Below are 13,300 nucleotides of genomic sequence, written 5' to 3' on the forward strand. Positions count from 1 at the left end.
ACAAATGAATGAATGAAATGGGAGCTCAGGCCCCGCCCCAGGGCCACAAGCACCGCCCATAGCTCCACCCCAAATTTCGGCCCCGCCCCCGGGACGCTCTGCTCTCCCGGCGCATCCGCGCGTCACTTCCGGGGCGGTGGCGGGAGCGAGGCTCACTTCCGCCCGCGGGGAAGCAGCGGTGGCGGTGGCGGCGCAGGAGGCCGGGCCCGGGCGCCGAGGGACCGAAGACGTACGGGCGGGCGGCCGGGGAGCCATGGAGCGCGGCCCCGGGGCCGGGGGGCGCGGGCCGGGGCGGTGAGTGCCGGGCCGGGCGGGCGGAGCGGCCCGGTGTCGGCCGCGGCCGTTTGGGGAGCCGGGCCGGGCCGCGCGGCCGGGACGGCCAGGTGGGAAGCCCCCGAGACCCCGCACCGCTGGTGCGGCCGCGGGTCCGAGGACCGGGGTCGGCCCGCGGGCCGGCGTCGCGAACTGCTGCCCCGCCGTCCGTTTCCCAGCGCCCACTCTCCTGGGGCTCGGCCTCCGGCTTCGGGGAGTGCCCAGCCCAGCCGGGGACTCGTTCCTGCCCGGAACCTGCCCGCGTCGGCCGCCCGGGCTCCACACTCGCCCCTGTCAGGCATCTTCCTGCGGGCTGGGAACCCAGAGCAGGCTTCCCGGTCTCCGCTCCGTCTCCAGGAGCAGCCGGGGCTGGTTGCACAACCCCTCACCTATGATGGCCATTCCGACTTAGGACTGCGGGTCCCGCATTTGCCCCAGGATGAAGTCCAAACAACACAGCAGGCTCAGGGGCGCGACCTGACCCAGCCCTGGCTCTCTGGGACCCCTGTTGCTGACCCCTCTTCCTGCCACGTTCTGCCATAGTTCGAAGCCTGCGGTTCCTGGAACTCTTTCACCTCCAGTACTTAGTCCCTGCTCCTCCATCTGTCCAGTCCTCTGACACCTGGTCACTTGAACCACACCTTCCTTCTGGCAGCTTTTCCATTCTGGCTGGCTGGGTGAGGTGCCATCACAGGCAGTCATATGTAGGTGTCTTAAAGTGTTGCAGTTATCTGGTTGTTTGTTGGTTCTCATAAGACCTAGCTGAGGGCTGAGCAGGGTGGCATTCACCTGTAATTCCAGCAACTTGGGAGGCTGAGACAGCAGGACAGCAAGTTCAAAGTCAGCCTCAGCAATTAGGCCCTGTCTCAAAAAACACACAAGTCTGGGGGTGTAGCTCAGTGATAAATATGCCCTGGGTTTGAAAAGAAAAAAAATAAAAAAAGCCCTACTGAGGTGCATGTCGTGGCAATAGTTGGGGTTCTGGGTGCCAGGCGTGTGTCCCCAGTAAGTGAGGCATCTGGGTGTGCACTGCCCAGTTCAACCCATCAGAGACACACAGGAGGTCCTAGCATCTTGACTTGAAGATGCTGGGCCTCTACCTTAACAAACTGGTGGACCCTAGAGGCGCTTGTTATCTTCCTGTGGCTTCCTCTTCTCCTCCTGCCCCTTAACACATAACATCCAGTCAGCAAATTGTTGTTGAGCCAAAGTACATAGTTACTGGTCCTGCATACGTGGTGTTTCTACTTAAGTGGCCGGGATCTGGTTAAATTTGTGAATAAAAGCAGTGGTGAGTATCATGGAGACTAGCCTGGAACTGTGAAAGTGTAGGAGCAGTCCCGGCAGGTGTGGAGGATCCAGAGAGCACTGGGAGTGAGATGCGGGGAGGAGAATGACCAGCAGGTTGGGGGGTGCTCAGGGTGACAGAGATCCTAAGACAGGATGTAGGTGTATGTCTTCTGGAGAACTGAGAGCAAGGTAGTGAGACCTGAGAGGTGGTCCGAGCCTAACTGTAGGTCTGGCAGGCAGGTGGTACAGAGGGATGGGATCTGGGAACAGTGGGAGGCCACAGGACACCCTAGAAGGAAAGTGGCTTGGCAGTCAGATTTGTGGTGGGAAGCCTGGCGCGATGGTGCACGCCTGTAATCCAGTGGCTTGGAGGCTGAGTCAGGAGTATTGCTAGTTCAAAGCCAGCCTCAGCAGTTTATCAAGGCTCTAAGAAACTTAGTGAGACCCTGTCTGTAAATATAAAAAGGGCTGGGGATGTGGCTCAGTGGTTAAGTGCCCCTGGGTACAATCCCTAGTACAAAAAAAAAAAAAAAAAAATTGTGGCGTGAAAAGATGGATGTCCTGGAGGGACGATGCTTGCTGAAGAGAGACTGCTGCGAGTGGAGGCCGTTGCCCCAGTCTAGGGCAGGGTGCTGGAGGAGGGGAAAAGGTGGTTGCTGGTGAGGGTATTGGCAGGTAGAGCCATCAGACCTGGGGACAAATTGGATTGGATCTGGAGGGTGGAGACCAGCCTTGTCAGTCTGCAAGATTGCTAGGGGCCTCCAACCTGCTCCCTGAGTACTCAGACAAGCCTTTCTCCAGGACTGAGACCCCCTCCAAGCCACCTGTCACCAGCGGAACACCCCTGGTGGAGAGTATGTTGATGCTGACATTTCTCAGTCTTGACATTGTGGATATTTGGGCCTGGGTCATTCTCTAATGGGGCATCCTGGCCAGCAGGGTGCTGAGCAGCCTCACTCTATTCCAGGAGCATCTCCAGTTATGATAATCACAGATATCTTCACATAGCACCAAGTGTCCCCTGGTGGGGGAATACCTCTGTTTGAGTGCCAGCATCATAGACTCTCCCTCTGAAAAGGACTCTTACATGAGGCTTGCATTCTGCCCTGTGTTGTCCTTGTGTCTGCCTGGCTCTCCCAGCTTTCCTCCTTGTGCCACTGGATCCTGTGACTGTGATATGGCTCTCTCCAGACCCTGCCCATGTCTCAGTTCCAGAGGAACAGATGTATTTCTGCCCCACCCCAGCTGAGTCTGTGGGCCTACAGTTTCATATGCACTAGTGTGTGTTCCCATTTGCCTCTGAACCATGTCCTGATAGCCCAGTGTTCTTCAAATGCTGTGACTCAAAACTGGGCATAACCAGGTATTCTCTGTGGAAATTGAGCTGTGTGTTTGTTGCCCTTGTTCTGTTTGCAAAGGAAACACCATGGGTGCGTAGGTTTTCCTCAGACCTGTGTTTTCTTGATCTGTGGTCTGGGACTCCCTGTGTGGTGGAAATTGCTTTGGCACTTTAGCTGTTGTTGGTTTAACACATTTCATGGCATCCTGCAAGAGGAGTAATGTCTGAATCCCCAGTCCAAGCCAGGAATTATCTTCCAGTTAACTCTTCCTTTCATTTATGTCCCCTGTGAGGCAAGTGGCATCCACATTTGTACAGGAGGACACTGAGGCCCAGGGATGTTCAGTGAGTCACCCGAACTTAGTGAGACCCTGTCTGTAAATATAAAAAGGGCTGGGGATGTGGCTCAGTGGTTAAGTGCCCCTGGGTACAATCCCTAGTACGGAAAAAAAAAAAAATTGTGATGTGAAAAGATGGATGTCCTGGAGGGGACGGTGGAGTCAGTGCTGGAGAAGGAGTTCCAGGCTCCCTAGGCCCCGCCCTCCCATCCGCCTGCCCCAAGCACGGGGAAGAGCCATTGTTCCCAGCTCAGTGGCCTCTGCCCAAGCTGAGCCTTTGTTTGCTGATTTCCTTTCTGGACACCAAGGTCCTGTGAACTCACAGGGAGGCTGTGGTAGGGGAGGAACTTGTGTACTCCTGGGTCCCCTCAATTCGAGATCTGTGCATTCCTCGGCTTCCCTTGTCATCTGGGGGTGGCCAGATGAAAGATTGCACAGAGGTGAACTGGGGAAAGGTCTGGACAACAGGATGGACAGAATCCTGGGTGTGAGGAGATCTCCTTGGACTCAGAGCTAGGGGTGTGTGCTGGCGGGACAGGTCTGATGGCCTGGCATGTCCTACAGGCCATACCTGGGTGGAAATGGCAAGAGTTGGGGATTACAAGCTGAGGAGGGGTGGCAGGAGGCTCCTTCTGGTGTGGGCTGGGGCTGGGGCTGGGCCTGGCCTGAGGCTGCCCGTGTAGCAGTCTGAGCAGGAGAGGATCAGACTGGGCCATGAGGATCTGCGATGAATGGGTTTGGGACTACACTTTCCCACCTGGCACAGGTTGGGCCCCCAGCTTCCCTGAAGGAGCCCACATTTCTGTGTCCCCTGCAGGGTTTCCCACTGCACGACGACATGGAGACCTGTGGCCGCAAGGCTCCTGGGGGCTCAGCTTGGACGGCAGTGGGGCTGGGCTGCAGCCTCCTAACAGGGCTTTTGTCTGGGGTGGTGGCCTGGGAGACGCCCTCCCCACTGCCTGCATCTTGGAGCACCCCTGCATCTCCCCTGCCAAGTGAGGCTGGGCAGCCTTGTTGGTGGGTGCCCCTGAAGAGGCCCAGTGAAGGGCCCGGCGCCCGCCATGAACGGCCTGTCGGTGAGCGAACTCTGCTGCCTCTTCTGCTGCCCACCGTGCCCTGGCCGCATTGCTGCCAAGCTCGCCTTCCTGCCTCCAGAGCCTACCTACTCACTGCTGCCTGAGCCTGAGCCAGGGCCTGGAGGGGCTGGAGCTGCCCCCTCAGGGTCCCTGAGAGTCTCTGCCGGCACCCCAGGGCGCTGGAAGGTCCACCTGACTGAACGTGCTGACTTCCAGTACAGCCAGCGTGAACTTGACACCATCGAGGTCTTCCTGACTAAGAGCACCCGTGGCAACCGCATCTCCTGCATGTATGTGCGTTGCGTGCCTGGTGCCAGGTGAGAGCTGGAGGGTTTTTGGGATGGGGTTGGGAGCAGGCAGGCATGCACCTGGCCCAGGATGCGCTATTCTTGGATTCCTGTTTCTATCCAGGGTGCTAAGAATGGTACTTGGCATGGTTGGTAGTAGCCTCCCCAAGTGCCAGAGCCAGGATGAAAGGCCATCTAGTTGGCATGGGCGTGGGTTCCCTTATCCTCCCTGTCTTGATTCCTGTTACCAATGGAGCTACTGCCCAGATTTGGGCCAGAGCAGGCCCCCACCTGTGCACTACAGAACTACCTCAGGCCCTCAGTGCAGGGCCTTTCCGCGTGCAGTCCTCAGGAGAGCCCCCTCCCCCCGTGTGCTGCCTCTTGGGGATGAGGACACTGAGGCTCAGGGTGGGCAGGCCAGGTGATTCAAGTGGAACTCCAGTGATGGCCTTGCCACCTGCTCTCAAGGGCCATATCTCCCAAGCTCCAGCCAGAGGGGTGAGGCAGAGGTGGGGCAGTAGGCCTTCTTACCAGGCAGGGATCTGAGTCCAAAGGGCAAGCTATTACCTTTGGGCTGGGCTGGTACTGCCAGAGGAAGCTGCCCATGGGCCAGGGCCAGGGCCTGCCTGGTATTTGCTCTTGTTTGACTTAGAGCAAGGCCTCATCCCACCTCAGGTCTTACAGGAGGGGCACAGGCCTCTGTGAGCAGCATTGCCTTTATTCATGTGTGGGGCTGGGGTGGGCCCAGCTCACAGCAGTGCAGCTCCTGGTCTAGGGAGGTTCCTAGCAGTGGCAGGAGTGTGAGCACCCCAGGGACTGTCAGGCCATTCCAGGAGAGTTTCTGCAGCAGAGATGGCCGCTGTCCAGTGGGGCTGGAAGTGGTAACTGCTGTAGCTTGCCAAGCTCACACTGTGGGTCACCCTTCAAATGGGCAGGGAAATAGTAGTGTCAGGGGTAGGTTCAAAGTGAATTCTCAAAAGAGGGCATTGGGAAATCTGGGCGCAGTGGTGCACGCCCATAATCCCAGTGGCCCAGGAGGCGAAGGCAGGATTGTGAGTTCAAAGCCAACCTCAGCAAAAGTAGGCCCTAAGCAACTCAGTGAGACCCTGTCTCCAAGTAAAATACAAAAAAGGGCTGGGGATATGGCTCAGTGGTCGAGTGCCCGAGTTCAATCCCAGTTTCCTTTGCCCCCCCACCAAAAAGAAAAAGAGGGCATTGGGAACTGTCTCCAGTTGAGGTGCCAGGTTCACCTTCTTCATTGCGGCCCTTCAGGCCCAGCGCTCATTTCCATGGAGCAGGTGGGATCTGAAAAGGACTGTAGGAGCAGCAGCAAAATGGCAGAGGTAGGAAGGTTCCAGAGGACGTTGCAAACTTGATTCACAAAGTGGGCGTAGGATTGTCTCCCAGCTGAGGTGGCATGCTCACAGTCTTCGTTTTGGCCTATTGGGACCAGTGCTCCTTATTGCTGAGTATGTATGATTTAAAAACAGCTTATGTGAGCACTAGTGAGAAACGGGTGGCAGGGGTGTTCCCGAGGCAGGCCTCACTGAATCCACAGTTCACGTGGGGCATTGTCCCATTCAGCTCAGGCTCACCTTCTTCATTTCAGCCCTTTTTGGCCAGTGTCTGTGATGGCTGAATATGTGCAATTAAAACCAGCTTGATGGGGCTGGGCTGGGGCTCAGTGGTAGGCCCTGGGTTCTATCCTCAGCACCACATGAAAAACAAATAAAATAAAGGTATGAAAATGCAGTTATAAAAAAAATAAAATAAAAACAGCTTGAAGGTGCAGCAAGGAAACGGTGGTGTAGGGAGATTCCAGAGGAAGTGTCAAACTTAGTTTTTAAGGTGGGCATTGAGAATTACCCCTGGTGCAAAACCAGTGTCACTATGCTCATTTTGGCTGAATATGTGCAATTTGAAAAGAGCTTATGATTTGTCTGAAGCATTCCTTTCAGAAGGAAGCCTGACATCATGGCCAGTCAACCCAGTGAGAGGAGCTGGCCATTCTGCAGCCCAGGTGGCTTATGCCCTGGCCAATGCTCTTGTCCTGTCCCTGTTGGAACCTTGGAGGTGGAGCTGGGCCATCTTTCTTTGCCTTGCCCTTGCTGGTTGTGTGGCCATTTGGGAGGGAAGTAGATGACGTGACAGGTGCCTCTGGCTGCCAGGATGGACCGTCACAAGTCCTCTGCCCTGGGACAGTCTCCCCAGGCCAGGCCTGTGCTCCCGTCCCCCTGACCTGTGCCCCCAGGTACACAGTTCTCTTCTCGCATGGCAACGCAGTGGACCTGGGTCAGATGAGCAGCTTCTACATCGGCCTGGGCACCCGCATCAGCTGCAACATCTTCTCCTATGACTACTCTGGCTATGGCGTGAGCTCAGGCAGGCCCTCCGAGAAGAATCTCTATGCAGATATCGATGCTGCCTGGCAGGCCCTGCGCACGAGGTGAGGGCCACAGGTCAGCTGTTATGCTCCCCAGGGAGTGATCAAGCTTTCTTGGGGGGAGAGGAAGCACGCACCAGGTCCTGCTGGGTGGACCTTCAAGAGAGAGATCTGTAGAGTCCTTGGGGTGTAGTTGCCCATCTCCTTTTGACTGAGGTGGGGCCGGGCTGGCCTGGGATTGGGGAGCAGCTGCTCCTGGGTCCTCATTAGGTCCTCATTAGACCTTAGACAGCTGTCTAAGGTCAGTGAAGCTCTGCCAGGTATGAGAGGCTGGACAGAGGACACTGGGATCAGAAGGTGGTAGTTGAGAGCTGTGTGAGACGATAACTGGAAGCCTGAGACACAAGGGCCCCTTAGAGTACAGGGTGGGCGTGGCCTGCTCTGTCTGGATTGGGGGTGTGTGACTGTGGAGCACAGCTCATCCTGGGGCAGTGGGCAGGTAGGTCTTGCAACTGAGTCTGGAGAACTCTGTCCAGCATTTTGGAGCCCAAGTTGGTTGGGGGATCAGTGGGTATAGGCTTCAGCTCACACCTGAAGTCTGGGCCAGCCTGTCTCCAGACTCTTAGTCATGTGGTCCCTCTGTCCATACCCTGCTCTCCTGGTCATCCAGGTCCCAGGCAGTCCTCCCTGCCCCACCTCAGAGTGGTACACACTCTGCCCCTAAACCAGTGTTTGCAGAGTGCAGCTTCATCTTAGCACTGTTGTAGAGGGTGGGCAGCGCAACCCAGTCCTCCTGCTCAGGGCTGCCCACCATGGCCCTTCCTGGCTGACTGGTTTGACCCCCTCTGGTAGGGCCCAGGTGCAACACTGGGAAGTTAGCAGCCCAAGGGAGGTGGGAGCCCTGGTCACCATGGAGATGTGCCAGGCAGTTCCAGAGCCCAGTCCCCTAGCACCTGGCACTGGGGACCCATCTGAGCATACCTTCCCCTGTGGCTCCTGTACAGTGTTCTCAGCCTGCTCACTTCTGTCCCCACTGCCTCAGGCGCTGGCAGAGTCACACAGCCCAGTGGGGGGTATGAGACTGTTCATCTGTCCTGCCACCTGCACTGTCCTGTTCTCTTACCTCCACAGGGACCTGTTGTCTTACCTCCACAGCTGTGAGTCAGTGGGAGGTAGGGAGACCTGGGGACAAAGACTGGCTCCATTCATGACAGGCTTTTTTTGTCCAAGCACTCAGCACAGTAGTGGCCATTGAGGCTGGGAGCAAGCCAGTGGGCCTGAGGCAGAGCTAGGGGTCTGGGTATAAGCTGGGGACCTGTATTGGTGGCCTTTGGGTGGGCAAAGAGGTAGAGTCAGATTTCCCTGTGGATTGTCCAGGTAGAACATAGGATGGCCTCTGTGCATCAGGAAGGGTGGCCGCTTGGAACAGGGTCAGGAGCTTCTGGAAGGAGAGCTGTGGCATCCTGTATGGGGAGGGTAGCCAGTGAGTCCCTACGTGGGAGCCAGTGCAGTGCTAGATCAGCCAAGGCAGAGCAGATGGGCTGCACACGGACCTGCTGGATGTGCAGGCAGCAGAGTGCGGAGGGGCCAGGCCCAGAGGTGGGAGCTGGTGGTGGAAGGCCATCTGGGTCCTGGCACCATTGTGTGGATGAGGTGGCATCTACCTGCTGCAGCCACCGCCACAACTGCTTGTCTGTGTTGTACTAAGCCCTTAGTTGGATACTGGGGGCCCCAAACTTGGCTGAGACATCCAGGGACACAGCCACCTAAGTTCCTAACAACCAAAGTGGGTGGGAAGGGTGCAGAGGAGGAGAGCCCCACACCCTACACGGGCAAAGGCTTTTTGTTCAGGAACCAGGGGTCCTGAAGCTGGTTGCAGTGTAGCGGCAGCAGGCTGTACCTAGGTGTGCTCTGATCAAATGTGGGGGGAGGGGGAGAGTGGGAGTGGTTAGGTCCTGCCCTGCACCCACAGCGAGTCCCAGTACATGCTGTGGTAGGAACACAGGGAGGAGGGTGGGTGCTGAGGCTGTTGCCAGCGCTATGTACCCATTTCTGAGAGGAGCGCAGAGACCTGCCCTGGTCACTGTGGGGGCTGCCTCAGGCCTAGGCTGACCTTGTCCCGGCCGCCGCCAGGTACGGCATCAGCCCGGACAGCATCATCCTGTACGGGCAGAGCATTGGCACAGTGCCCACAGTGGACCTGGCCTCGCGCTACGAGTGCGCTGCGGTGGTGCTGCACTCGCCTCTCACCTCGGGCATGCGCGTTGCCTTTCCTGACACCAAGAAGACCTACTGCTTCGATGCGTTCCCCAAGTGAGCCAGGGCACGTGGGGGTGGGGTGGGTAGTGCTGAGGGGCAGGGAGGGGGCTGGGCTGGAGCAAACAGCTGACCTGCCCTGCCTGGCCCCATTCCGCAGCATTGAGAAGGTGTCCAAGATCACATCGCCCGTGCTCATCATCCACGGCACGGAGGACGAGGTGATCGACTTCTCCCATGGGCTGGCGCTGTACGAACGTTGCCCCAAGGCCGTCGAGCCACTGTGGGTGGAGGGCGCTGGGCACAACGACATTGAGCTCTACAGTCAGTACCTGGAGCGCCTACGCCGCTTCATCTCCCAGGAGCTGCCCAGCCAGCGCGCCTAGCGGCTACCTGTGCACCACTGCGCCGGGACTTCAGCAATAAGGCAGCCGCCTGGACTTGTCCTGCTGCAGCCCTGGGGGCTGCATGTGGACCCCCAGGACTCCCAGGCAGCAGGCAGGCAGCCGTGACCCCGCCCCGGCCCAGGGGCCATGGACATTGTACAGGAGATAGAGCTATGCTCTCTTCCTTTTGAAAGCAAAAAGAAGAAAAGACGTGAAAACAAATTAAAGATTTAAGATTTTAGGGTTCCTTTCCTTTTTGTGGTTCATACGCTTTCTGGGTCTTGGTGAGCTCCAAGAGGAGCAGGGATTCCAGGGTTCTTGGCTTTAGCACACACCAGAGAAGCTGGTTAAGCCCTGTTCCAGGGCAGCCCTTGCAGCAAATTGCTTGTGGTTAGTTGCAACTTGCTCTGGGGGAGCCCATACTGGACCCAGAAGTGCCAGGCTCCTCAGGCCCAGGACTGGGACCATGCGGCTTCCTTTGCAAACGGGAGAACAGATTCCTAGAACAATGGCTGTTCCATGGATCTCCCCGGGGAGCCAGTTTTGAGGTTTGGGGTCGCGGGGAGCACTCCTGTTAGGACCCATCCAGTTCTGGTTCTTCCAGTCACACGCCAGATCTTGTGTCCTCCAAGGGCCGTTTGCGTTGTGTTTTCCAGGTCCTTCCATGCCCTGCGATCTCTAGGGCAGGAGCCCTAGAGCGAGAAGGGTCAATCACCCACTTTGGCCTCGGGCATCCCCTCAGCCTGTGCCGCGCGACCAGGCAGGCGGTGGAGAGACCAAGACCTAGATCTGGCTCAGCCTAGCTATAGTTTGCGGCCCCTTTAAGGACCTGCGGTACCTAAGCCCGGGGGTTGGGTGGGGAAACGGGAGCAGAGGGCGTGGCTCTCGGGTCAGCGGCGAGCGGAAGCGGCGCAGCGCGCATCCGGAAGTGGATTCCGTGGCCCTGGGACCGTGGTAAGTGGCTACTCCTCGCTCTCCGCCGGGGTTCCTCCGGGACAGCCTCTGCCCCGCTCCGCCGTTTCTTCGGTGTGCGGTCCGCGAGTCCCGCGGATGGGAGCGCGGGGAGGCCGCCCCGCGGTGGGGCGCGTCCGTGCCGGGGTTCGCCGACCGGCGCCTCCCGCCGCCTGGCGCCGTCAGGCCCGACCCTCAGCGCCGGGGAGCAGAAGTGCGTGCGGGCACCCGGCGGAAAACTCGCGGAGCCCGGGGCTATCTGGAGCCAACGTGGAGGCGTGCTTCCCGTGCTTCCCGCTGTGGTCCTCACGGCCGGGTTCCCCCGGGGCGGAGCCCTTCCTTACCGTCCGAGGTGCGCACGCACACCTGCGTGAGGGTCTGGAAAGGACCGTCCGGTTACTAGGGCGCTTAACGCAGCTGGGAGTGGACGGTATACTCGGACACCAGCTCATCTCGTTTTCATGGTTGCACAGTATTTTTCTAGTACTGGTTCGTTTATCCTGTTTCCTGTCGATAGAAACGTGGGTTCTTTTCAGCCTTCCGTAATGAAGAGCAATGCTCCTATTGAGGTTAACTATAATTTTTAAAAAATTTTATTTTTTAAAGGTTTTTTCTTTTATGATTTTTTTATATATTGTTATTATTTTTTTTAGTTTTCGGTGGACACAAAAATCTTTATTTTTATGTGGTGCTGAGGATCGAACCCAGCGCGCTACGGCTTGAGCCACATCCCCAGCCCTGAGTTATGTTTTATTACGTATTTATTTCTGGCTGCTGGGCTTGGATCCCAGAGCTCCACTCCAAAGTATTGGTCCTACCACTGAACCACACACCTGGCCTATTGTCATTGTACTCCAGCAGGAATATTTCTTTGGGCTCAATTCCTCACTGCAGAAGTGCTAGGTCAAAGGACATTGTGTAGATGCGGAAGGTGCCCAAGTTGTCCCCTCCACACAACACCGGAGACGTCTGGTGTTCCTCAAGCTTTGTTTTGCAGATGTGGAAGGCATAAATGGTGTGTTATTGTAGCCTCATTTGAAATTCCTGTAATTAACTTTTTAGAATACTAATGTCAGGTCATTTTGATGTTAGTAGTTCCTACCACTTTTAATATTTTGAAATCGGAAATTATGTCTGTGTTATAAACATGTATATATTTAAAAGCCATTTGTATTTCATATTATTTGCCCATTTCTGAATTGGGTCTTGGTGTCATTTGGGGGGAACAATTTATATATTAGGGAAATTAGTCTTTTTGTTGTCAAAAGTGTATCCTCCATCTTTCATTTGTCTTTGTAGGTTTTTTTTTTTTTTTTTTAATGCCAGGTATTTATTTAAAATTGTTATTAGTGATTATTAGTTTTTCACCATGGCTTCTATGTTCTGTGTCATATTCAGAAAAATGTTCAAATATAAGATTATAAAACACTTGGTAGTTTCTTTTAGAGATGAAATGACTTCTATATGTATATTTTATACATATACATGTAGATTTTTTGTCTAATATTAGACAAAAGAATACTGTCTAATATTAGAAAATACTTCTGGTAAGGAGCAAAACTTATTTCCGAATCACTTGCTTTGACTTAGTTTTTCCAAAAACATTTTGTCCTCCACTGTCCTATTGCGTGCTGAGGCTCGACTGGCCCGTTTCCTCAGCGTGCTGGAACCCCACTGCCTAGCTACATATGTCCAGAGGACCTTTTCCCCTCCTTTTCTTGGGCAGGTTTCTTTTTTGTCAGAGACACTAGGCGAGTTCATCTTGTTTCCCTGCCCTGTTTTTTTTTTTTTTTTTTTCTAATTGGGATTGCTTAGATTTGTAGATTAAGTTGCAATAAAAGTGCCATCTCGAATACTTGATGCCTTGTACGGAGTACTTGAATGCTCATTCTAGTAGGTGCTCTGTGATAGAGGAACCTGAGGGCTTCCCCAGCTGTGCATACTGCTGTTTGGGATGTCCTTGTGGCTGGTGTGAACTCTGCTCTCTGTCCCTTCAGTCTCGCTGACAGGCACCTGTGGCACACACATGGCCAGCTCAAGGCACTGTTTTCTCTGGTGCCTGCTCGTTTCACATGAGGCATGGAGTTAAGCTGGACAGTGACCTGCAGACTGCTTGGGTGACCTCAGTGCCTGGGCCCTACCTGGATACAGGAACTCAGCCCTCTCCCTCGACCCCTTCCCACCCACCTTGATCTGGGTCCCTGGGAAGCCAGCAGTCTATTCCAGGAAGCACCTCCCCCTTCTGCTTCCAATCGCCAGGATTCCTGGGACGAAGGCCAACTTCCAATTCTCTATTTTGTGGATTTTCCAGGATACACTTGTTTATACCCCAATAGCAGCAGTGTCTCCTAGCCCAGAGGCTGATTCATGGGCCCTCCCCATGTCATCTGTCATCGACACACTTCAGACAAGATCTCTGAGGGCAGAGACCAGGTTCTGTTCCCTGGCTCACCAGCCAGGTGACCCTGTGGCCTAGACATGCTGTGGTTCTTAGAGACCCATGGACAGGACCTGTCCAGGAAGACAGGCCCTCCCCAGGAGGACACAAGCCCTTATAACTGGCCGTATCTGAGGCAGTACCTAATGCCACCACCTCTGGCTCCTCCCTGGGGACCTGAGTGCCCCAGGCTGGCATTCCATCTGGGTTCCGGCACCGGGGGCCACCCGTGCTTCTCTCCTTCA

At 55.7% G+C, this 13,300-nt stretch overlaps 1 protein-coding gene across 1 annotated transcript; it reads left to right on the forward strand.

The window, feature by feature from the left end:
• Nucleotides 1-204: 204 nt before the first annotated feature.
• Abhd17a (abhydrolase domain containing 17A, depalmitoylase) lies at nucleotides 205-9,908 on the forward strand. The gene is made up of 5 exons (XM_027952774.2): nucleotides 205-294; nucleotides 4,097-4,672; nucleotides 6,894-7,088; nucleotides 9,159-9,338; nucleotides 9,442-9,908. The coding sequence occupies exons 2-5, from the start codon at nucleotides 4,341-4,343 to the stop codon at nucleotides 9,665-9,667; spliced, it is 933 nt and encodes a 310-aa protein (XP_027808575.1). The 5' UTR covers nucleotides 205-294; nucleotides 4,097-4,340; the 3' UTR covers nucleotides 9,668-9,908.
• The last annotated feature ends 3,392 nt before the right edge of the window (nucleotides 9,909-13,300 follow it).

Source organism: Marmota flaviventris, chromosome 1 (assembly GCF_047511675.1).
Source record: "Marmota flaviventris isolate mMarFla1 chromosome 1, mMarFla1.hap1, whole genome shotgun sequence".
Taxonomy (NCBI): domain Eukaryota; kingdom Metazoa; phylum Chordata; class Mammalia; order Rodentia; family Sciuridae; genus Marmota; species Marmota flaviventris.

Coding starts and splice junctions, on each gene's coding strand:
- Abhd17a (XM_027952774.2), top strand. CDS start 4,341: ATGAACGGCCTGTCGGTGAGCGAACTCTGCTGCCTCTTCTGCTGCCCA. Junction 4,673..6,893: donor CGTTGCGTGCCTGGTGCCAG/GTGAGAGCTGGA, acceptor CTGTGCCCCCAG/GTACACAGTTCTCTTCTCGC. Junction 9,339..9,441: donor TGCTTCGATGCGTTCCCCAA/GTGAGCCAGGGC, acceptor CCCATTCCGCAG/CATTGAGAAGGTGTCCAAGA.